The 25,847-nt window shown below is 40.5% G+C and overlaps 2 protein-coding genes across 5 annotated transcripts in view; one reads left to right on the forward strand and one right to left on the reverse strand.

Annotated features, from left to right (window-relative positions):
• UBA5 (ubiquitin like modifier activating enzyme 5) overlaps positions 1 to 5,219 on the reverse strand; it is a 15,372-nt gene extending 10,153 nt beyond the window's left edge. The window contains exons 1-3 of one of the 3 annotated variants that reach the window (XM_029940280.1): positions 4,589 to 5,219; positions 3,301 to 3,346; positions 3,102 to 3,191 (exon numbers count right to left, since the gene is read on the reverse strand). In XM_029940280.1, coding sequence (XP_029796140.1) covers positions 3,102 to 3,191; positions 3,301 to 3,346; positions 4,589 to 4,749 — 297 coding nt within the window. In that variant the 5' untranslated portion in view covers positions 4,750 to 5,219. Of the gene's footprint in view, positions 1 to 3,101; positions 3,192 to 3,300; positions 3,347 to 4,588 lie in introns of those variants that run through there. The other 2 variants (XM_029940282.1, XM_029940281.1) reach the window with 2 other exon arrangements.
• A 232-nt stretch (positions 5,220 to 5,451) lies between these two features.
• Positions 5,452 to 25,847, forward strand: part of ACAD11 (acyl-CoA dehydrogenase family member 11) — a 97,236-nt gene continuing 76,840 nt past the window's right edge. For both annotated transcript variants that reach the window (XM_029940277.1, XM_029940279.1), the window contains exons 1-5: positions 5,452 to 5,702; positions 12,410 to 12,509; positions 14,828 to 14,953; positions 15,504 to 15,665; positions 17,221 to 17,385. In XM_029940277.1, coding sequence (XP_029796137.1) covers positions 5,554 to 5,702; positions 12,410 to 12,509; positions 14,828 to 14,953; positions 15,504 to 15,665; positions 17,221 to 17,385 — 702 coding nt within the window. In that variant the 5' untranslated portion in view covers positions 5,452 to 5,553. The remainder of the gene's footprint in view (positions 5,703 to 12,409; positions 12,510 to 14,827; positions 14,954 to 15,503; positions 15,666 to 17,220; positions 17,386 to 25,847) is intronic.

Here is a 25,847-nt window from a genome sequence, read left to right on the forward strand (position 1 = left end):
GTTCTTCTTATGTCAGCTAAAATTGTTGGCTGGCTTTTGTAAACCTCTTGGAAGACTTTAAAATGTCAATAAACATTTTTAGTATTTTTGTGTTGCCTTTTCTATATTGATAAATGAATACCAACTTTGAAACCACTTTCTCTTAAGAATTTGGGACATGAGGGGCACCTGGATGGCTCAGTAAGTTAAGCACCCAACTCTTGATTTCGGCTCAAGTTCATGGTCTCATGAACCTAGCCCCACCTCAGCTCTGCTCTGCACCTGACAACTCAGAGCCTGCTTGTGACTTTCTCTCCCTCCCTCTCTCTGCCCCTCCTCCTGCTAACTTGCATGCTCCCTCTCTTTCTCTCTCAAATAAATTTAAATACATACATAAATTTTAACAATTTGGGGCATGGGAAGATGTGGTATATATACACAATGGAGTACAACATGGCAATGAGAAAGAATGAAATATGGCCATTTGTAGGAAAGTAGATGGACCCTGAGGGTGTCATGCTAAGCGAAATAAGTCAGGCAGAGAAGGACAGATACCATATGTTTGCACTCATAGGTCTAACAGGAAACTTTCAGAATGATCCAGCTTCAAGAAAAGCAAGCAGTTAGTAGTGCTTAAGAAAAATTCATTTGGTATCTAACGGATAGTTGATACCTGTCACAACACAGCATTTTATATACTGTTAAGTGAAACTGCAATACAATCTAAGTTTATTTTGGGAGTGTTTGCTGTATAATTGGATTTAATGAAATGTTTAGAGGTACAGTAGGCATGACTTTGAGTAGATAATGAAAGAAAGTGCAAAATGCTTATTGATTTATGATGTGGTTTCATCTTAGCTTGGGCAAACCATGCAGTATTTAATACATAGTAGCAGAATATTTACTATTAAAGCTTGAAAAGATGTGGAAAAAAAATAGTAATTTGGGGCATGGGATGGGACCAACATATTAAAAAGCACTGCTAAACTTGGTGGGGAAAATGCCTGTTTATCAAAATGACAAAGGAGTGAAAACTAATTGTGGAGAGTTTTGGTATTCAACCACGAGGAATCTAACATCATGGACTTTGGCTTTCCTACCCACAACCTTAATCAATTTTAGAAAACAAGGGGAAAAAAAGTTTAGGTTAAAACCAATGTACAGGTTTAAAAAAATTCTAGAGGGATACCTGGCTGGCTCAGGTATGGGATGAAGAATGGGATAAAGAAACTATAGGGTGTTCAGTCAGTAAAGTGTGGAACTCCTGATCTTGGGGTTGTGAGTTCGAGCCCCACATTGGGTACAGACATTACTTAAAATCTTAAATTAAAACAAAACATAACAAAGAGCCTAGAGCATTCTCCAGTTTAATTTCAAGAGTAAGAGAGGTATTTATTTTGTAACTGGAAGTTTTTTCTCTTTTAATCCTCCTCACCTATCTTGCCCATCCTCCCAACCCACCTCCCCTCTGGCAACCACCAGTTTGTTCTCTGTATTTAACAGACTTTTTTGTTTGTTCGTTTGTTTTATTAGATTATACATACAAGTGAAATCATATAGTATTTGTCTTTCTCTGAATTATTTCACTTAGCATAATACCCTCTAGGTCCATCGATGTTGTCATGAATGGCAAGATTTTATTCTTTTATTAGGCTTATATTCCATTTTACACTCACACACCCTATAGCTTCTTTATCCAGTCATCTATCCAGGGACACCTGGGCTGCTTCCATTATCTTCACTGTTGTAAACACATGGGTACATGTATCTTTTCCAAGTTATTTTTCTTTGGGTAAAAATAAGACATGAAAAGTACAGTGTAGGAAATATAGTCAATAATATTGTATTAAGGTTATATGGTGACAGCTGGTGACTATACTTACGATAAGCAATGAGTATTGTATAGAATTGTTGAATCATTATGTTGTACACCTGAAACTAATACAACGCTGTCAACTAACATGTTTAAAAATATTTCTGAATAAGTTAATAAAAGGCCACTATTCTTTGGGAAAAAAAGAGAGAAAGGTACATGCTTTCTAGTTCATCTTATATAAAGCATGTTTAAAAAATATTTGTTAGGGGAGCCTGGGTGGCTCAGTCGGTTGAATATCCAACTTTGCCTCAGGTCATGATCTTGTAGTTGGTGGGTTCAAGCCCTGCATTGGGTCCTGTGCTGACAGCTCAGAATCTAGAATCTGCTTCAGATTCTGTGTCTCCCTCTCTCTCTGCCTATTGTCCACTCACACACTGTCTCTCAAAAATAAATAAAATAAACATTTAAAAAACACAGTATTTGTTAGGAGCCCCTGGGAGGCTCAGTCATTTGAGTGTGCAACTCCTGATTTCAGCTCAGGTCATGATCTCATGGTTAATACGATCAAGTGCCATATTACGCTCTATGCTGAAAGCGTGGGGCCTGGTTGGGATTCTCTCTGTTTCTGTCTCTGTCTCTCTCTTCTGCCCTTCCCCTGCTCAGATGCTCACTCTTTCTCTCTCTCAAAATACATAAACTTAAAAAAAATTATTTGTTAAGATGTTTCTGTTTCACATATTATCAATTTAACCATCTTCTTGTCAAAGCTCTATATCTAAAACTCTTAAGTCCAAATTGTAATATATTACCTCAAACAAAAAAGTACCGAAGACAATTTAGATATTCCTTGTTTTATTAGCATTGCTATCACCTTCCATTTGGGTGGGGTTATGCCTTTTTTTTTAAGTTTATGATTTATTTTTTTTTTTTTTTGAGAGAAGAGAGCATGCTTGTGAGCAGGGAAGGGGTGGGAGGGGCTGGGGGGGAGCGAGAGTAACAACGACAGCGAGAGCATCCCAGGCAGGCTCCACACCATTAGAGAGGAGCCCCGATGTGGAACTTAAACCCATCAACTGTGAGATCATGACCTGAGCTGAAATCAAGAGTCAGACATTTAACCGACTGAGCCACCCAGGCGCCCTAGTGTGGTTAAGTCTTAACTCCTTTGGGTAGAAGGAACAATCTGAATAAATACACCACAAATCAATAAACTATTAGTAATGAGGGGAAAATTCCTAATTTGTACCTGATCCACTCCATAAGTGAGTAGGTTCCCTACATGACAAGCAAAGAGAAATGTTTTTACCTTACCAATGCCACATCTTGTCAGCATTTCAGCAGTCACACTACCAACTCCACCAACACCTACTATTGCTATAGCAAAGGTACGGATTTTCTGTGAAATGCAAAATTACATATTTGTTGGTTAACTTTTTGTCAAAAGTGTCAGAAATTATTTTAATTTACTGAAATCATCTTTGAAAGCTTGGAAAGGTTTATCCTACCTCATAGTCGCTTACAATTCCCATTCGTTTCAATGCCATCAGGCGGCTTAAAACAAAAAAATGTTTTAAATTACCATCTTTTAATGTGTGGTATAGGTAAATATACATCGTCACAGAAAAACACAAACTCAATCATTACTAATGCTATACAAGAAATCTTTCAGCTGGCCTTTCCCAGGTGAGACTAGATCATCTGGGAAGCTTTAAAAACACCTGTACCTGAATACCTTTCCAAGTGTGGCCTATGCAACAAGATTTTTTTTTAATGCACCTCAGATGTTCTAATTGACAGTGGAAGTCAAAGAAAACACTTGACTTAAATGTTAAGTGTCTAGATGAAGCAGGTCAAAGTAAAATTTCAACATTTTCCCATGCTTTCTTAGCATATGTATTTAACACTCACATTTAATGTTTAACATGAGTTGTCTCTGCCCAAAATGGTTGATGTCTACTTTTAGTAAGCACCTAGTGTATGCCAAGGACTCTAAAAGTTACTTCACGTAGTCTGCTCTATTACCTTATGTTTTTTAATATATAGTTAAACCCATATACATAAAATTCACATTCGTTTACACTTTAAAGAGTCAAACAGTTCTACCAGGCCTGCTAAAATTATACAAGCTTCTGGCCCCCCCCTCCCCTTTTCCACTCCTTCCTCCTTTTCAACTCTTACTAACACATCTCTAAATAGCATGCTAACGTTGTTACTTCTGGATTTTTTCAGTTTTAGGTATGTGAATATTTCACTAGTTCCATCGGTCCCTACTAAACACAAATATTTTCCATGGGTGCACAGCTAGTAAGAGCTGGGATCTGAATCCAATCAATCTGGTTCTAGAGACCTTCCTCTTAACCCCTGCACTGTAACGAGCCGGCTGAAAGCTTTAAAACTGAAGCTAATTGTGCTTTCCCACCACGCCCCCAACTTGGAAAGTTTGAAAAGCCTTTAGGAAACTCGAAGTTTATTCTCAGCGGGTTTTGCATGTAACATCTTCTGAAAGTTACTACTATCGGTTTTATGCAATACGAGGCAGAGGCGTTAGGAAACGGGCCGCTGTCCTCAGCGGGCCCGGAAACAGCACCATATGGCTGATTCGCTTGGGTTTTGTTTTTTAAGAGGAAGAATACCTGCCGCGCAGTACTGCGACCCCGGGTATTTGGGAGCAGGATCCAAGAAGAGGGAGGTGGGAGGCAGTGTGAGCTGCACAGGAGGGGAGCTCCTCAGGCCTGACCACCGGGAGACCTCTACCTCCCCCCTAGCCAGCCTCCCACCCGCAACGCAAATCACCTGTAGGGGTTCGAGTCCACCACCTCCGGGCTCATTTTCTCGATGCGGACCCGGCCGCCGCCTCCGTCGCCGCCCCCCAAAGCCCGCCGACTCCTCTCCTGTGCCAGTTCCCGCTCCAGCTCCTCAACCCGCTGCTGCAGCCGCTCCACAGACCCGGCCATGGCTGGGACGCCGGCCGCCAACGCTCCCAGCCCCGGCCTTCGCCGTCGCCGCCGCCCCACGCTGCTAGGCCTGCTGGGCCCCGAGGGGTACGTGAGGAGGACCCTGGCTGCCGCCTTCCTCGCCCAGAACTCTGGGGGGAAGTGCTCCCACCGCCTCACCGACGACACGTCGCCGCCGCTGCTCCGGTCCGCTGGCAGTCTCGCTTCCGGTGCGTTGCTGTCACCGCTCCGCCTCAGGAAAAAAACCCGCTCCTCTTTGCTTCTTTCTTCGCCCGGTCCTAACAGACCCGGCCGCAGCAGGGCGGGGGTTCTCAGCGACCAGAACCGGTGGCCTCCGATGGTGCCTTTCCAGCCGGGCAGTTAGGAGAAACACGCAGGATCCTTTATTCCTGGGCACAAGTTCTCGACGGACCTATTTTTGAAACGGACTCAGTACGTCTTTTGCGCCTGCCGGTGCGTGAAATTTGGAGGTACGAGAGGCCTCTCGTTTTAGGAGCGACTAACATGGGTTTGCCTTTTTTAGCACTGTGGCCTCCGACTGTGAGGCTGACTAAAAATGTAGATGCGGGCACACCGAGGTTCTCTAGCACACCCCGCTAGGGCCCCAACGACCAGGTTCAGGGTCCAGTGTTTCCTGGTGAAGGCGCCCCAGGGGTGTGTGTGTGATTGGCAGGAGCGGCGGGGCCATCTCCGCCCCTTCGCGTCGGGGCCCCGCCCCCAAGCTGTGGAGTGGCACTCGGGCCGGATGTCTCAGAGCGCGGAGAGCTTGTGGATTCTGCGTCTCCGCGGCTGGCCGAGGCAGTCATGGAGGCCGGTGCCTCCGCCGAGCCCGAGACAGTCGAAGTGCTGCCCCAGCACAAGTTCGACACCGGGTCCCTAGAGGCCTATCTAAACCAGCACTTGCCCGGCTTTGGGGCCGAGTCCGAGGCCCAACTGACCGTTGCCCAATACAGGTATCGACGCTGGGCTTCTCCTCCAGCTGAAACAAATCTGTACCTTGTGCTTTTCTTTCTTCGGCCCAGGGTGGGTTCGCAGTTTCCCACATCCCTGCTTCTTTTCCGGCACTGACTCACTCCGCAGGTGGGAGCTGCAGCCAGCGTCCCCTGCGTTTCATCCTGGGTATTTCCTTTTCGAGGACAATAATGGAAGCACCACAGCATTCACGATTCCAAATATGAGAAGGTTGCAATTCTGTACCGGAATATACACTGAGGCAATTAAGGTTGGGAGCTTTGTGGAATACAAAGAACTCTTCTCTCAACTTCTGTTATGTGACCGTTAGATCTTTTTTTTAATCAGAGAAGCAGGTGCAATTCCTTTGTAGTTGGCAATACTCTAGGAGGTTGAGTTAACAGCACCAGCTGGTGGTTCTGAATTCTAATCCTAGATCTTCCACTTAGCAAAGCACAGCAACACTTTGGGCTTTAGTTCTTTTTTGAAGTGAGGGAATGGAACTGGATGACGCTCCTGAGAATACTGTTCACCGTGAATCTGGCTCTGGTCTGGTTTAGCAGGGAGGCTGCTTCGGATTTTATCTCTCCTCTCTCTCTCTGAACCTCCTATCCCTCCTCTCCCCCCGCCCCCAGACTTGCGGGGTGCTCTCTCTCCCAAATAATAATGGGAGAATCCAAGCAAATAATCTGGAGAGGGGTTTAATAAGTATATTAAAGATGCATTCAAGAGAGTGGTTATGTAACTGATGTTATGTAACTGGCTATGTAAATGATATGTAAACATTAAATTTAAACGAGTTAAGGAAGGATGCTAAAAGAGAGTATGATCAATGAATGATTGGGGCACCAGGGTGGCTCAGTCGGTTAAGTGTCTGGCTTTGGCTCAGGTCATGATCTCATTGTTCATGGGTTTGAGCCTTGCGTCCGGCTCTGTGCTGATAGCTAGCTCAGAGCCTGGTGCCTGCTTCAGATTCTGTGTCTCCCTCTATCTCTGACTCTCCCCTGCTCGCACTGTCTCTGTCTCTCAAAAATAAATAAAATCGTAAAAAAAATTTTTTTTTTAAATGAATGGTAGAGCCTAGGATTGAAGGATTGGTGGAATCAAAGTACCAACAAGCAGGAGTGAGTGAAAAGATAATGGTCAGAGATAGAAATGCTTTACAAGGAGGATGGATTGATTATGCAGTGCTTGAGCTGATGTGTAAGGTGTGTCTTCTAGAGTGGGTGACTGGAGTAGTATAAAGGAAGATACCAGTGGAGTAGAAAGAAATCAAGGAACTTATAGGCGTGAGTGTTAGAATGAACATCTGAGTGGATTTTGAAATTTTTAATGAAGATGAAGATAGGACTAGTGTATATAAGAGCAGTGGTAAATCAGTGGTCAGTCAACGGGAGTGATCTAAGAGTAGTTGATTGCAACAAGAAAGTGTAGAGTGTAGTTGTCTTCTAACATGAGATTCAAAGTTGAATTGAAGGGTTTAGGCAGGAGAGAGGGCAAAGAGTTTGCAAGTGGCAATGAGTATCAAGAGGAACATAGACTCCATCTCCAGGTCCAAAGGATGAGTGATGTGGGGGGCGGGGCAGAGTCTACCATGTGAGAGGCCTCCAAAGGAAACAGGGTACTCATGGAACATTCAAGCCTTAGTTACAGCAAGAAGGTGAAGGGTCCATTCAGAGAAGAGAGTGAAGCTGAATGTGATTATGCTGAAAGACAATGAGTTCTAGGGGCACAGAGGGAAGCTATCTGGGGGAGGGGAGTGTGGGAGGAGAAGACAAAACAGGGTCTGTGCAGAGCCTTATGGTAATTAGAATGTAGCAGGTAAGTGGTGATACGGTGAATCTGGGACTTTTGCTGATGACCTAAACAAGGATAAAGAGCAGCAGGGGCATCTGTGTACCTCAGTGAGGAGAGCATGTGACTGTTGATCTCAGGATGGTGAGTTAAAGCCCCATATTGGGCATAGAGCTTACTTCAAAAAAAAAAAAAAAACATAATGAGACCAATCCTAGGGGTTTCATGACAGTAGTGATATGTGTGATGACAAATAGAAAAGGGGTAGTGTTCAGGACTAGAGAGGGGCAGTCTTGCACTAAGTGCTCTGGGCTCAGTTGCTCCCCCACCAACTTAAAAATAACTTTGTTCAGGGCGCCTGGGTGGCTCAGTTGGTTAAGTGTCCAACTCTTGATTTCAACTCATGTCATGATTTCACTGTTGTGAGATCAAGCCCTGTGTCATTTTCCATGCTGGGTGTGGAGCCTGCTTAAGATTCTCTTTCTCCCTCTCCCTTCCTCTCTCTCTCTCTCTCTAAAAGAAAAAAAAATAGCTTTGTTCTCTAAAATGAATAGCACTTTTCACTTATGTATCATACGAATAAAATGAACCTGTCTTCTCTTCACCTGTGTGTATTCAGGTATTCAAAATGTCTAGTAATATATTAGCTCAAATATGATTTTTAAAAACTGTCGCCGAAGTTTCTACAAATCAGGATCCTTTAGACTTTATAACTCTCTGGAATGTGTTATGTTGTGTTTTGGTCAGCTTGGTCTATCTCTGCAGTCATGGCTCCAGATCAGGCATCTTCTGTTAGACTTCATCTATGATTCTGCTTTGATGCGTCTCCTCTTTCACCATGGCCTTACTGTTGAAAACATAGGATCAGAGCATGTTCTTAGGGGGATATTTTGCCTCTCTGCTTCTCATCTCTCGCTTTGTACTTTTAAGCCTCTTGTACTGTATACTCAATATTTCCATCCTCAAACACCATGACAGTGGTCTTTTAATCTTTAGTTTTCTTGATCTCTTATCTACAGAAAATACATTTAAGATGCTGCTAGCATTAACATCAAAAGTTACTTCAGGGGCACCTGGTAGCTTAGTCGATTTGAATGCCTGACTTAAGCTCAGGTCATGACCTCACAGTTTGTGTGCATCGGGCTCTATGCTGACAGCTCAGAGCCTGGAGCCTGATTCAGAGTCTGTGTCTCACTCTCTCCCTGCCTCTCCCCTTGTCATGTTCTGTCTCCCTCAAAAACAAGCATTTAAAAAAATTAACTTAAAAAAAGTTACTTCACTTGTACAAGTCTAAAGTGCAGGAGGGATGTCTGTTCAAACTTTCGAAACTACTTGTTATCCTTTATCATTTGCTCACTCAATTTCATAAACCTGAATGGAGACACTAAACTGTCAGAGTAAATAGTGAAGGCCAAAGTCCATTTGACATGAACTGTGTTATTGGACTCAGAACAGTCATTACACTATCAGTGGTTTCAAAACCAAAGGAGATGGAATGATATCAAAGAGCAGTGAATCCTCAATATTTTCAGATTTATCCCAGGACAAGGGACAAGATGGCTGCCTACATAGCTGCAAACATAAGTAACACCCCTGTCAGGATTGATGCTTTTTTCTAATACCTTGCTTTTGAAAAAAAAAAATTCCTGTAGGTATTTCTAAGTTTCTGAAGCTTGGCGATGCAGCTGAAACCACCCACTAGGATGACCTTATCGGCCTGATACTTATCTAGCAACATGTAAAGAAAGGGTCAAAAAGAAACCTTTTCTCCTCCTCTGTGGACACATTAACTTTCTAGCTTTGTTATTCTAGTAACTCCTTAAAGGTGGCATGTGGCTATCTTTCTAGGCAATATTACTTCTGGTAAAAATAATATGTAGTTGATAAACTATCTAAACTGGAAGGCCTGGAAATGAACTTTTAGTGGTGGGATACTTTGGGCTTCCCTAAGTGTAGCAAGTTCTTGCAACTGCTCATGTCCCTTGCTGGGAAGCTGGGAGTTGTGTCCAGAGGATTGTTACTAGAGACAGTAGCTCCTATGAAACATGAGACTTCTAAGTCAGGGTGGCACCCATGCTCACCTATGTGGTCCCTTTTCTTAGAACCTGAGCTGTCACCAAAGGGACACAGGGGTCACAGAGGAGATCCTAGAACTCTGTGTGAATTACCATGATGCCCCTGCTGCAGAAGCTCATCTTTCATTGCCTTGCTGCCATACTGTATTTCCTGACTTCGTATGCTGCTGCTGCGTCCTCTTTCTTGTTTTTTTTTTTTTTTAGTTTATTTATTTTGAGGGGGAAGGAAGGGCAGAGAGAGAGGGAGAGAGAATCCCAAGCAAGCACTCTGCTATCAGTATTGAGCCCTTATGCAGGGCTCACAAACCATGTGATTATGACCTGAGCCAAAATCAAGAGTCAGCCCTTAACCAACTGAGCCACCCAGGTGCCCCTGACTTTGTATGTTTTTGGGGTAACCAATACAGAGGGTAATCAGTTTTGTGAGACTGATTGTCTAATCAAAGTCTTCAACCACGTGAATTTCCCTAACTCCATATTTAAATACAAAGATTACGTCTTTGTTAACTAAGATTTGGCAAATCAAGAGTACCACCCCTTTGGTTATAGCAACACATTTCTTTCAGCACGAAATGTCTTGTCCAAGTCCTAAACAATAGTTATGGCTCCTGGCTTATTGATAATTCTTATCATGTTGGTACCATCAGTGATTTCTGGATTATATGACAACCTGATGTTTAGAGTGGTTAAATTTAGCTGTTACTATGTGCACAGTGTTGGTGATGATCTTTCCAAGGTGGGCATCTGCATTTTGGGGGGGATCTTTTTAGGAACCACAGCAGATATGTACACAAGAAGAGAATATTTTAGTTTGGTGAGATGTTTTTTTTTTAACAGAAATATATTTTTTTAACTTATTTTTCTGATAAGAATAGTGACACTGGGACTTTTTTGAGATAAAATTGATCTTACATAACATTTAAAATTTGAACTATTTTAAAATATATAGTTTAGTGGGTTTTAGTATCTTCACAATGTGTGTCACCAGCACCTCTATTTCCAGAGCATCTCTATCAACCCAGAAAGAAACCCTCACCTACCAGTTCTCCCCTCCTCTAATCCCTAATCCACTTTCTGTCACTGTGGATCTACATATTCTGGGCATTTCAAAGAAGTGGAATCATACAATACATGGCCTTTTGTAATGGTTTTTTCACTCAGCATCATGTTTTCAAAGTCCATCCTTGTTTGCAGCACATATCAGAATTTCATCCCTTCTATGGCTAATAGTCCACTATGTGGCTGTGTTACGTTTTGTTTATCCATCCATTAATGGACATTTGGGTTTTCAGTTTTTGGCTGTTGTGAATAGTGCTGGTATGAACATCCATGTATAAGTTTTTATACAAACGTGTTTCTGGTTATCTTAGATGTATACCTGGGAATGGAATTGCTGAGTCATATGGTAACTCTATCTTCAATGAGAAGCTTTTTGTTTTTTCTTTATATTTCACCTAAGTCATTTACCACCTTGAAAGGCTAGTGTTTCATATATGATTGCATCATCAAAAAGTGCATCCAGTCAGACTTTTGGCATTAAAGAAAATGTAAGTTTCATTGCAACTTGACTCTGTAGCATCACAAATAAATTGTCCTGTGTCATGATAGTCAACAGAGCTTGAGGTGGTCCTGTTCTTTTTTTTTTTTTAATGTTTGTTTATTTTTGAGAGGGAGAGAGAGAGACAGAGCATGAGCAGGGGGTGGGAGGCAAAGAGAGGAAGACACAAATCCAAATCAGGCTCCAGACTCCATACTGATAGCACAGAGCCCGATGCAGGGCTCGAATCCACAAAACGTGAGATCATGACCTGATCCAATGTCAGACACTCAACCAACTGAGCCTGGACTCAGGCACCCCGAGGTGGTCCCGTTCTTGACCATTAGCAGTGATCTCCATTTTTCCTTGTTAAAAGGCATCCACACAGGATTAGTTGGTGTGAAGATCAGTGTTCTTAGATACGATTCCTGGAGAGGATAAGTCTGGCTTGTAGAAGAAAGGTGTAGACAATGGAGCTGCTACTGCATTCAATCTGGACTACTTTTGTCCTTTGCAGATGGAAGCTAAAGGCCCAGGAAGAAACTTCAAAGACTTTTTTTCACTTTTTCCTATTACCTATTACCTCAGGGAATGATTCTTTTCATTATTTAGTTAAGGCCTCTCTTTCATGTTGTTAGTCTTCAAGAGTTGGGTAATTCTAAACTGCCCATATTGTAAATGAAGGTGTAAATTGAATAGTTTTGGTATCTAGAGCATAGTTTTAGTCCATGTGAGAATTTTTGCTCATCTTGCAGGGAAAGTCAGTGCCCTGGTATCTGTGAGTTACTTGGGGCCTTGTTGTACTTCCCTGGCCCAGATGTTCACCCTGGTCCAGACTTCTTGCTTATCAGAATTCCCATTGTGGAGAGCTATACCTAGGGGCTAGCCTGGGTGAAGCATCTGCGGGTTCTATCTCCAACAGCAAACGAGGGGACGTTAACCCACCCATTCCAACATTTTTTAATTAATTTTCTGACTGATCACACACAATCTCTTTTCCCAGCCTTCATTTACTTAGATCTAGGCATTGTTTTAGGGGTACCACGGATAAAATTCATGATTTGCAAGCAGGGAGTGAGGTCCTCCCTTCTACCTATGTGTTATAGATTCTCCAGCTGCCACTCTGTTACCATCTGCTTTACATCATCCAAAAGTTAATGTTTTGAGCTGCTGGTAGCACCCTGGTTGATTTCCCAGCACTGAAGTTGGTATATTTTCATTTTGTGCTTCTTTTGACATTTTGGTAGGATTTGGGGAAGGAAAATATATCTTTCTAATTGACCTTTCCTCTATTCTTCTCTAGCTCAGGACAGTCCAACCCAACCTTTTATCTCCGGAAGGGCTTTCAAGCATACGTACTCAGAAAAAAACCACCTGGATCACTTCTTCCTAAAGCACATAAGGTATTGTGTACAAATGCAATAATTCTTCTGTTTTATGTTTATTTCTTTATTTTGAGAGAGAGAGAGAGAGAGAGAGAGAGTGGAGGGAGGGGTGCAGAGAGAAGGGGAGAGAGAGAATACCAAGCAGGTTCCTTGCTGATGGCACAGAATTCGATGCAGGGCTCAAACTCATGAAGTGTGAGATCATGACGTGAGCCAAAAGCAAGAAGAGTCAGACATTCAACTGCCGCTGAGGCACCCCCCCTTTTTTTAGTTAGAGAGAGCATGAGCAGGGGAGAGGAGTGGGGGCAGGTGAAGGGGAGGGAGGGAGAGAGAGAGAGAGAGAGGAGACACACACACATACAGAGAGAGAGAGAGAGAGAGAGAGAGAATCCCAAGCAAGCTCCACACTCGGTGTGGAGTCCAACACAGAGTTTGATCCCGTGACTCTGGGATCATGACTTGAGCTGAAATCAAGAGTTGGACACTCAACCAACTGAGCCACCCCTACAAATTTTACAATAATTCTTTGTTGACAAATAAATGCTTTTTATGCACAAAAAACATTTTAAATTGCTTCTATTTTTTTTAATGTTTATTTTTGAGAGAGAGAGAGGGAAAGAGAGAATCCAAAGCAGGGTCCAAGCTGTCAGCACAGAACCCAATGCAGGACTCAAAATCATGAACCGTGAAATGGTGACCTGAGGCAAAGTAAAGTCATCTCATGTTATTAAATAATAGATAATGTATTTTTTTAATGTTTTTTAATGCTTTTTATTTATTTTTGAGAGACAGAGCACGAGCAGGGGAGGGTCAGAAAGAGAGGGAGGTACAGAATCTGAAGCAGGCTCCAGGCTCTGAGCTAGCTGTCGGCACAGAGGCTGACACGGAGCTCAAACCCACGAACTGTGAGGTCATGACCTGAGCCGAAGCTGAAAGCTTAACCAGCTGAGCCACCCAGGCGCCCCTAGATAGTGTATTTTATTTCTCAGATAAAAATTTCTCTTGAATTGTATCCCAGAAGGGATGCCTGGGTGGCTCAGTTGCTTACGTGTCAGGCTTCGGCTCAGGTCATGATCCCAGCACCAGGGTGATTACAAACACTTCTGTCACAGGCTTTGGCTCTGCTGGCTTCTCTCACCTTGGTCATGGGTGTAGTCATGCCCCTACTCTAGTTAATCTTTGTCAACTGCTGCGTTATCTCTATCAAAGTGAGCTGCATGGTTTTTCTTCCTTAGCAGTCATCAGTCACCCAGAGTCTGGGGCAGATGAGTCAGCATCACACCTCTGCTCTGAGCAGTGTCCTGAGGTCCTAAATGATAGGCTGATATATCTGTCCTGGTTGAGGGGACCCTTCTATCATATTTGGGTTCCTGTTTCAGTGTTAGCTTGCATTTCATTGCCTCTTTTCCCCATGGTTATCTTGAACTCCATGGCAGCCTTGGATACCAGGAAGGATTCCCATCCCCTGCTTTAGAAATAGTACCTCTTTTGATCCCCAGAGAAGCTAGTGCTGTGCCCTTCTACCAGCACATGCTGGCCTCCCCCATACCCTATAGCTGACTCTGCCCAGAGCCTTAGAATTGAGACTTGCCTGAACACCCATGGGAGACATGAGAAAAAAAAAAGAGTGAGAGCAAGCCAGTGAGCAGGGGACTTCCGAGAACAAGGAGATGTTTTTATGATGATCTGTGAAATATAATGGCCAAGAACTATTGCCTTCATATGAGCAGAGCCAGGATTAAGCCCCATTCATGTGCTATCCCTTAGCCTAATTAATTATCTTTTATTTATTTTTTTTAGTGCTGGCCTAATTTATAATTGTTGTAATTGCTCTGCCACAACTTTTAAGGAAAATATTACCCTAGGTCATTTGTTGATACTGTTTTAAAACTGTTTTCTAGGGGCACCTGGGTGGCTCAGTCAGTTAAGCATCCTACTTTGGCTCAGGTCATGATCTCGCGGTTTCATGAATTTGAGGTCTGCATCAGGCTCTGTGATGGCAGCTCAAAGCCTGGAGTCTGCTTCAGATTCTGTGTCTCCCTCTCTCTCTCTACCTCTACCTCTCCCTCTCTCTCTCTCGCTCTCAAAAATAAATATTAAATTTTTTAAATAAAATTGATTTCTAGCATTATTGTAAGCTCCCAAATAGTTATTAAATTTCTGTGCTTCTGGGGTACCTGGCTGGCTCAGTTGGAAGATCACATGACTCGATCTTGCAGTCATGAGTTCAAGCCCCCAAACTGGGTGTAAAGATTACTAAAAAAAAAAAAAAAAAGGAAAATTAAACACTTAAATTTCTGTGTTTCTGATTTTTAATAATACATCATCCTATTTAGATTGATAGAGAATTTAAAGTCCAGAAAGCTTTGTTTTCAATTGGATTCCCCGTTCCCAAGCCTTTATTGTACTGCAGTGATGCTTCAGTCATTGGAACAGAATTTTACGTGATGGAACATGTGCAGGTAAATTAACCCTTAATCTTTATTGTTGCTTTTATTTTTAATCATGAAATTTTAGGTAATTTGCTTTCAAGGGCTTAAACTTTCATTTGAATTTGAGCACAGGCAATGTTGGAGGGTGGATGGAATAGACTAGGAACAAATTTAGTAATTAGTGATTGTTGATTTATTCTCAGATTTTCCTCTAGGTGGCAATAAAGAGCTATAATCAAATCCTCCAGATCATAGAGGGAAAAATACTACTCCATATAGAAAATCAATCCCTTAAGAATAAGTTAAAAGTGTTCAAAAAAATTTTTTTGTAAACTGTAACTTGAGAGGAGTTTTTGCCCTTTAGGTTTATTTTGGAATATATTTGTATTTTTCCTTTGACATATATTCTATAAAGCATGCTTCCCAAGTGAATGTTTTTCTAGTATATTCTACAAAGAATTGTTTTTGGAAAACTGTTATCCTGATTTTGTTGTAGGCAGTAGAGAATTATGACACTGCAAATAATTGGAATGAGAAAACATATTTTGTTTTAAATTATCTATTATAATTGTTTCTTTAGGGTCGAATCTTTCGTGATTTCACAATTCCTGGAGTTAGCCCAGCAGAACGCTCAGCCATATATGTGGCCATGGTAGAAACCATGGCTCAGTTACATTCCTTGAATGTAAAGTCATTGCAGCTGGAAGAATATGGTAGAGGAGCTGGGTATTGCAAAAGACAGGTAATGCATCCACATAAAGAGCCCCCTCTCTCAAGTTCTTGGAAATAATATGCATGATTAGCCAAAATAAAAACCTGATATACTTTCCCAAAACAGGTATAACTTTTAATATCAGCCTTTATATTGTCTTGCTGTTAGCAGAAAATAATTTTATATTTTTAGATCAGGTTTGTTTAGCTTAAGCTTCTATAACTAACAACTTGTACATGATTGCAAATTTAAACCATTTCAGGCTCTTCAGTTAATTTATCAATATGTTTTCTATACAGTTTTCCTTTTTAAGTTAACATTTATTAAGCAAACTGTGTGTTTAATACTACCTGAGTACCATGTTAAATGTCAAGAAAATAGAGATAAGTTCTTCCTCTAAAGGAACATTTTTTGAAAGGCCTATACATAAATCTTATTTATATGAAACTTGAAAATAGAATAAAGGGGTATATAATCTGGTAGTAAATTGTTTGATATTCATCATGAGAGCTTTTCCATTCAGAGGATGCATATCAGTGTGCCCTTAAAGGGTGGGGAAAGCTTTGTGGGAGAGGTCTGTCTCACACTGTGTATTTAAGTGAAGAGAAAATCTAGAGTGATAGGGAAGAGATGGTGAGCATTTCAAACAAAAAAGACAGAAAGACCAGAAATGTATGGGGCTATTTCCCTATGTGGTATGTATGTCTGTATGTATATGTATGTCTTTTTGAGGGGTGCTGAGGGAAGAGAGAAGTGAACTAAGATTTAGAGAGTACTCACTCTATGCCAGGTCCCATGTAGGTGAGTTGTTGACCTACTCTTTTAAAATTTTTGTAATAACCCTAACACATAGGTATTATTATCCATATTTTGCAGATGAGGAATCTGAGGCTAATGCATATCAAATAATACATGAATAAGTGGCTTAGGCATAATTTATACTCAGGTCTGTATGATTCCAAAGATCAAAGTCTTTACTGCAGTAAGTTGATCAGAGATATCTTGGGCAATGGGGAGAGAACTATGAGCTGATAAATAATATGGACTCCGTTGATGGAGGACTTTGAGAACAGTTTGATTTGTTTGCGTTTGATTCTAAGAACAACAAAAAGTCTTTGCACTCCTTATACCTGAAATACATTTAGAAGACTCTGTGGGTAATAAGAAAAAGTATTAAAGTGAAATGTAAAAATCTCCCTTCTTCCTCCACCTCCCTTATTTCCTTTTTCAGAGATTACTTGTTTCTTGTGACCCTTCCAGAAATCTGCTGTGCCTTTTTGTGTACATACATGTTTGTATACATTCTTCTATTCTTCCACAAAATAGTTGCAGAATAAACTCTAGAAACCACATTTCTTGATTCCTATGCCCGTATTTTTTTTTCCTGATAAAAATCTAAGTTAGTAAAAGGGAGCCAGATGGAAGAGAGATTTAAATGTCTTCAGTTCATGTAAATGTCACTTATTAGGCATTTGTCTTGAGCATTTAGGAATAAAACCAAATTTGACATGATTGAATTTTGTTTAAATTTAGAACCTAACTTCTATGTTCAGCTTTATAATTTTTCTTATTTATGTATCTTTAGGTGTCAACCTGGACAGAGCAGTATAAAGCTGCAGCTCATCAGGACATCCTTGCCATGAACCAGCTATCTGAGTGGCTAATGAAAAACTTGCCAGATAATGACAACGAAGAAACTTTGATACATGGAGATTACAAACTAGATAACATAATTTTCCACCCTAAAGAGGTATTTAAGCCATATTTTATAATTAAGTAGGTCTTAGCACTTTTGACTTGGGACACAAGTACTAACTAGATGTTCCCCTCAGAGCTCTGAGGGAGCCCAACCCAACTTCACTCTTCCTCTTTGGGACTGTCTTCACCACTCAAAACTTCCAGGAATGAGTCCTACGGATTTTATGGCATAGGCAGCTGCCTATTTTTAAGGCCAAGTCTAATCCTCAGAGTGTCTGATTTACTGCTTATACAGGATTTGGGAACTTACATGCATGCCACTATTTTCTTCAGAGCAGTTTTCATCTACAACAAATATTTAGCTCATCCATGTTCTTGCTCCTTTGGTTCATCTTCAGTTCCCTTTTCTTATCTCATGAAGAATTTTTAATGTGACTATTATAAGCTCAGAGAGAATAGAATTCCAAATGCCTTTTATTTTCCTAATAGGATGTGGGGTTTTTTTTTTAACGTTTATTTATTATTGACAGAGAGAGACAGTGCATGAGCAGGGGAAGGGCAGAGAGAGGGAGACATGGAATCTGAAGCAGGTTCCAGGCTCTGAGCTGTCAGCACAGAGCCCAGTGCGGGTGGGGCTCGAATTCACAAACCATGAGATTATGACCTGAGCCACCCAGGCGTCCCTCAAAGGCCTCTTTGGAGGGTTTGAAAGAATTGTAGGAGCTTGTGTGACCTTGCTCTGTGTAAATGTACACAGTGTCATCTTTGTAAAGGGTTCAAACAATTCAAAACTGTAACCTTCCTCCACGGAGCTCAGACTGAGGCCTGGGATTGGAGGAGTATGATGGGAACAAGGAAGGCCACATCAGCCTTCCTCATTCCCTGTATGCCATTGGACAAGACACTTGCCCCTTAGTATTCTGACATTAATGTGAAGGACTAGAATTTGCTGAATCTTACTTGTTAAAAAATAGTCTTTTCTGGGTTCATTAATTTTTTTCAGATGCTAAGATGTTTTAGGGCAGTAAGAGCTGATTTGAATTCATGCGCTAAGCTCCTGGGTTTCATGTTCTTTCCAAATAGAAAGAGGACAGGAAAAAAATAGCATTATAAATTACGTTGCTGTCATAATTCAAAGCAATACTATATCAGATGAGAACTCAAATATAACATAAAGACATGAACCCATTCACCAACTCGACAGAATACTTCATTGGAATGTCAATTTGATATTAAAATTGTCTGTATATAGTTATATATGTGTATGCATAAACTTTTGTTAATGGCACTTATGAATCTGAAATAACTTTCTTAAATATAGATTAGGAAGATTAAAGAATGCTAATTAATGACCTGGAAAAAATTTTAAAGCTTATACCTTTAAACCTAGCAGGATTAGGCCTGTATTTGATCTGTACCAAAGGAATCTTTAATATTTTAAGAGCCTATCTTTGAATAAGTCAGAGTTTTCTATGGTCTGTAACCATGTACTTTTCTACTCATTGCTTAAGCAAGGAAGGAAAAATTCAGACCTAGATCTCTTGAATTTTGTGTTGTCTACCAAGATGTTTAAATTTAGGATTAATCATAATATGCTGAAAGTAATGGCAAACACACTAAGTACCAAATAGTCACTCCCTTTTAATTTTTAATTTCCTATTAGAAAACCATTTCTTACAGGATTAAAGTTGTCAAACAGGTGTCAACTTCCCTTAGATAAGCAGAATGTTCAATAGTTGGTTCTTCCAAGTATTTTTTAAAAAAGAAACAACTTATAGAGGCACAGCATGAAGCTATTTCTCTGCAATGCTAATTTGTGACACAGCTTTATCTTTTCATGTTTTAGGGTTATATGGTATCTAGTAAAATGTCTTCTACTTTATACCCAATACTCTCATAATTATTAAATCAAATTTAATTGATTTCTGCCTCTTATAAATATTGTAGCTAGTTTTTTATGGAAGTAACATATGGTTAGCAGAGTACAAGTCAACTAGCATTTATACATAACCAACTGTTTGCTCTGAAAGATGGGTTTGGAAAGGGGGTATAGGTCTTAATGAGCTCAAAACACAAATGGAGAGAAGAAAATACTTAGATGATCACATGATTGTTAGCCTTCATTTTCTTAATGTGGTCTGTAACATTGATTTAGTTGCACATGTTTTTTTTTTTTAATGTTTTATTTATTTTTTTAATACAGAGAGAGACAGAGCATGAGAGGGGGAGAGGCAGAGAGAGAAGGAGACACAGAACTGGAAGCAGGCTCCAGGCTCTGAGCTAGCTGTTAGCACAGAGCCTGACGCAGGGCTCGAACCCACGAACGTGAGATCTGACCTGAGCCGAAGCTGGAGGCTTAACCGACTGAGCCACCCAGGCGCCCCTATTTGCACATGTTTAACCATCCTTGCATTCCTGGAATAAATTCCACTTAATCATGTCATATGACCTTTTCAATGTATTGCTGAATTTGGTTTGCTAATATTTTGTTGAGGATCTTTGCATCTATGTTCATCAAGGATATTGGCCTGTAATTTTCTGTTTTTGTGGTTTTCTTGTCTGTTTTTGTCATCAAGGTAATGCTGGCTTATAAAATGAATTTGGTAGCATTCCCTTCTCTTCCATTTTTTGGAAGAGTTTGAGAAGGATAGATATTAAATCTTATTTGAATGTTTGATAGATTCACCAGTGAAGCTGTCTGGTCCTGGACTCCTGCATCTGTAACTCTGTTCCCTTCCCTAAGTTAGGGAGGTTTTTAGTCATTATTTCTTCAAATGAGTTTTCCGTTCCTTTCTCTCTGTCATCTTCTCCTGGACCCCTATACCACAAATGTCATTCTGCTTGATGTTTCATAGGTCCTTAAGCTATTGCCACTGTTTTTTTTTTTTTCTTTTTGCTGTTAGGTCTTGATGAATTTCACTCCCCCATCTTCTAAGTCACTGATCCTTTGTTCTGTTTCATTCCTTCTTGTGTATTTTTCAATTCAGTTATTGTATTCTTTATCTTTCTGATTTCTGTTCAGTACTTCCTTATATTTTCTATCTCTTTGTTGAAGCTCTTGCTGAATTCATTCATTCTTCTGAAATCAGTAAGCATCTTTATGAACATTACTTTGAACTCTTTATCCGGTAAATTATTTATCTGCATTTCATTAAGTTTTTTTTATGGAGTCTTATCTTGTTCTTTTGTTTGGAAAATATTCCCTTTTCCTCATTTTGCTGGGTTCTCTGTCTTTGTTTCTATGTATTAAGCATAACAGCCATCTCTCCCAGTCTTAAAGGAGTGGTCACAGGGAGATGGAATGTATTTCAGTCTGCTCTCTGTGCAGTCCCCCAGGGGTGGTAGCCTGCCAAGGACCATCTGTCTCTCTGATCAGTTCAGCCCCGTGGGGCCTAGAACTGCAAGCCCCCTAGCCACTAGAGCAAGGCACTCGAGATGTCCCTCCTGTGAACAGCATGTACCTGCCAGCTTTGGCAGGGTCATAGGGAGGGGTGGGCTGGAACAGTACCATCCATTGGATTTACTGGAGTGAGGCCCCACAGGAGCACCAAGCTGGGGAGCTCATTTGCTGAGGTCAGTGAGGCAGGACCATGTTGTAGCACAGGGCCAGGGCATGCCTATCTTCTGGGGTTAGCAGAGTAGGGCCACAGGGCAGGGCAAGCAGCACTATCAAGGTAGAGAGTGCAACGGCAACTGCCATCATCTCCATCCCCAGGAGGAGTTTGAATAGACCCCTGCCATGCCAGCACTTGCTTTATGTTTAGCCAGTGAATCTCCTTCATATACCATCTAAGTTCTTTCCAACCTGAGGCTTTTGTGCTGGGTCCCAAGATGGGTAGGTCTGTGTATGAGCCTTTTAAGAGTGGAATCTCCATTTCCTAGAGACTTTTGGTTCTTCTGGATGTGAGGCCCATTGGTTTTCAAAGCCAGACATTTTGGGGGCTCATCTCTCTGGTGCAGTTCCCAAGAATGGGAGTACTTCATGGGGCTTGAACCCTGTGCTCCTCAGAGATATAGTCCATATTTGTGAGACCCCCCCACCCCGTCTTACTTGTGGGTTGCCACACTAGAGAGTGGGGTTTTTGGTGAGACTACATCTCTGCCTCTCCTACCCATCTTGATGTACCCATCCCCCTTTTAAATTTTATTTTTAAGTAATCTCCACACCCAACATGGGGCTCAAATAACCCCAGGATCAAGAGTTTCATGCTGTATTGACTGAGTCAGCCAAGTGCCCTTGATGTAGCCTTTTTATCCTTTACTGTGGAGGAGCTGTTCAGCTAGTTTTCAGGTTTTTTTTCAGAGACAGTTCTATATGGAGCTGGAGATTTGGTGTGTCTGTGGAAGGAGTTGAGTTCAGGATCTTTCTATGCTGCCATTTGAACCACTCACTTACTTTAATTTTTTTATTTTAAAATAATTATAGACTCACAGGAAGTTGTCAAATGAGTACAGAGGGATCTTGTATACCTGTTATCCAGATTTCCCACGTGGATCTCGAACAACTGTAGTATATTGTCCAAAGCCAGGGAATTTACATTCTGTGCCTTTTGAGTTGGATAAAGAAATATAAAATTTCAGGGTTGCTGGGGAGCTAAAATGAAATAATAAGGAGCAAGTAGCTGGTACCTGGCACAGCTGTGCTCAACTTGTTTCAACTCTGTTCTTCATTTCCATTATTTTACTCTCTCTTTCTCTATTTTACTTTTCTAAAATTACCTATCAAGCTCTATTCTTCATATAACTTCTAAAGTAAAAGTAAGTATTTATAGTATGTACTAAAAGTTAAGCGGTGGTTGTAGGGGATCAAATTACAGGAGACTTATAAGTTGTACTTTACTGTAATGTGTAAAGTTTGAGGTTTCATCATTTTGTGACTTTTTTCCAAGGATAGAGTGTTTTATTTTTATCATCAGAAAACATAAGAAAGAAGACAAAAACAAATTTAAATGATAAACCTTCCAGGAATGTGTGTGGTAAGCCAGTAAGAGATTACCAAAGGGGTATGGCAAAACCAAGGCTTATAGCTCAGTTTTGCAATCCCTATTTTCTGCTTACTTATATGTAAAGTATTTAAAGCATGTTTGGGCGAGTATTTCAGTAGTACACCATGCCTACTGCAATATTTAAAAGAAATCCAGTTTTCCTGAAAAAAACAACCTGTTAATTTTTTTTTTTTTTAAGAGAAAGAGCATGAGCAGGGGAAAGAGGCAGAGGGAGTAGAGTGAAGCCTACGCAGCCTCCACACTCAGTGCAGAGCCCAACACGGGGCTTAATCCCACGACCCTGGGATTACGACCTGAGCTGAAATCAAGAGTCAGGTAGTCAACCCACTGAGCCACCCAGGTGCCCCTTGTTAATTTTTTAAAATATAGATCTTACCCATCTGGCAGAGAAATGTTTAGAGTTTAATGTGCATTTCAACTTGAAAAACAAATATATTTAATTAAAAACAGATAAACCTATACATATTTCATCTGCATTCATTAATTAGTAGTCAGATATATTTCAGATAACATGTCTGCTGGTTCTTCTGAAGTCCTCTATCTTACAGCCTTCTATATATTAATTTATGAAGAAAAAAGATTTGATATGCAAAGAAAACTTGTATTTTTAATGGCTTTTTCTTTTTAATTTTCTCCATTATCTCTTACATGTTAGTGTAGCGGAGGAGAAGCATAGTTCTAAAATTTAGTTTTTTGCTAGAGAAGATGTGGCATTTGAGTGTTTTTCAACCCCTTTACATTATAGATATTTTAAAAATGCCCTTTAGTAAGTGCTCGGTGGTAGTAAAGCAAGGTTTTGAACTCAGGCCTAAAGACTTGCATTGTTGTATAAGTTTTTCTGCATTATACGGCTTTCCCCCTCTATTGGAATTAGTCAACATCATTGGTATAGAAATTGAAATCCCTTGTCTTTGACCACACCCTCTTTATCTTCTATTTCTCTCTTTCTCTGTCTCTCTCTCTCAAAGAGAGAGAGCACGCAAGCAGGGGTGTGGGGCAGAGGGAGAGAGAGAATCTTAAGCAGCTCCATGCTTGGCACAGAGCCAGACACAGGGCTTGATCCCATGACCCTGGGATCACGCGCTGAGCCCAAATCCAGAGTCGGACACTCAACTGACCAAGCCACCCAGGCACCCCTCTTATTTCTTTATACCTCCCCAAGATGCTACAAATTTGATTGCTCTTACTTTAGAATCCATGAACCCCTTATAACTTTTTTTGACTTCTTACCTGCCTGACCCATGTGGGCATGGATCAGTTATTTCAAAAACTACTTTCTTTATTATCAGTTGAATTAATAATTCTTTGACTATAGATATATACAAGTAATATAAGAGTTATAAAGTTTCCTGACCTTATATTTTTTATTCTTCCAGATTCTTCTCACCTCTTGACTTTATATAGTCTCTAACCCTAATCCTGGGTCATTATATTTTTGCTTCAGAATAAAGTCATGAATCAGGTTAACAGAATCTGGGACACATGTATGTTGCATAATTTCATCTAGGCCATAACCTCATCTTTTCTATGATGAGATGATTTATAAAAATGTGGTGTTTTTTTTCAAATCCTTTCCATTCTTTGCAAAGTACCAAGTTGCTTTTCTCATTTAGATTCTCACTCAGTGTATGGTCTTGCCTTCTGCTTGGCTTATTTTTGTCCTTGCAGTCACTTTCTGGCACAAGCGGCTTTCTGGGGATTACAGGCCCCTTGAGGTCCTCTTTATATTGTTGAAGACATTTCAGCACTCTACACAACCTGTCTTTTTTTTTTTTTTTTTGTTAGTTATATGTTTTGAGAGACAGAGTGGGCACAACCATGAGTAGGAGAGGGGCAGAGAGAGACAATTCCAAGCTGGCTCTGTACTGCCAGCATAGAGCCCAACGTGGGGCTCAAACTCATGAACTGTGAGATCATGAGCTAAGCCAAAATCAAGAGTCAGTTGCTTAACAGACCAAGCCACCCAGGCACCCCAACAAATAGCTGTTCATGCAGGTGGATGGTAAGATTTTTCCTAAGCCTCACTGCCAAGAAAAGTTGTCACTCTGAAGCAGCTGATTTGTTTTTAATCTATATATGCTATCAACATTTAAACTGATCGTGCTTTATGCTTTATTTTGTTCATTGAAAACTTCGAGCGATGTTTAACTGTCCACACTAACAAAATAACCTTACCCCTAGTTTCATCTTTTTAAGATTCTATTAACATCTTCTTCCCTGCTTTCTTCATCTATTATTTGTTATGTTGGATCACATGTGTTTATTTTGTTTTGAAAAGGTAATATATATGTACATTCTAATAAAATCCAACAGTACAGAAAGTACACTTGGAAAAATAAAACTCAATATAGAGAATAATCAGCAAAATGAAAAGCTATTTGTTGTGCTGAGGTTTCAGAAAAACTGTCAGAAGTCATTTTATTAATAAGTTCATTAGCAAGAAGATGAACTTGTAAATGTTCATTTTAACCAATAAGAATTAGACCGAGCTTGTTCTAGCGCTCCACCCAAACGGGGGTAGTGGTGTTCTGATAAACTATTGCTACTTTACACTAATTGATAAAGTTTGATGAGCCATCAACTAACTCACTGGCCATTGTTTTATAGCTTTGTGTAATTACCTAAAAAATGTCTTAGATAAACTTAACTGCAGAGAAGATTCCCAGGCTTCATTGAAAAAAAAAAAAGGTAAACATTTATAGCATAAGCAAGTATCTCATTTTCTTTTCTTTGGATGTTAAGAGCATGGAAACAAATAGATTAATATAGAGAAAGATGCATCCAATCCTTTTTTTGTTTTCTTAAATCTAGCTCATCCAGTAGTTTACAATACAATATAACCACAACAATAAAAGGTCTTATTAAGTCAAATTATGGAGGGGGGGTAATCAGTTTGTCCTTTAGTTATATTAGAAAATTTTTGAATGTCTGCTATATGCCGGGCTCTGTACTTACTGAATATTGGCCACTTATTATGTGTCAGTTACTTTGCTGGGAACTGGTAAGCAGAACAAACCTGCTACTTGCCCTCATTTGATCTGCACACTACCTCTAAGAGGTATGTTATGGCTGAGAAAATTTGAGGCCCAGAAAGGTTAACTACATTGTTCAGAGTTACACAGTCATTAAATGGTGGAGCTAGGATTTGAATACAGGTCCATCTTATTCCAAGGTCTGTGTTCTCGCAAAAACTTACAATACCAGTGTGCCAGAGAGACAAGGGAGCACAAGCACATACAAAGTTATAGAAAGACATGAGACCCAGTAACTTGCATTGCCTACATGAGCCTGCTGTTTTACCTGGTTTGGATAACCTTGTCTCCATGAGTGGTGCAGCCTCCTCACTGGCCCACCTGTAGTCTATTCAAAACATGGCAGCCAGAGTGACCCTCCTAAAATTCGAACTCTATCATGTCACTCCTCTGTACAGAAACCTCCATTGGAGGTTCCCTTCTCTATACCCCCATTCCTCCTGCCTCCATACCTTGAAGTAACCACAGTCATTGCT

The sequence above is a fragment of the Suricata suricatta genome, chromosome 5 (genome assembly GCF_006229205.1).
Source record: "Suricata suricatta isolate VVHF042 chromosome 5, meerkat_22Aug2017_6uvM2_HiC, whole genome shotgun sequence".
NCBI classification, from domain to species: Eukaryota; Metazoa; Chordata; class Mammalia; order Carnivora; family Herpestidae; genus Suricata; species Suricata suricatta.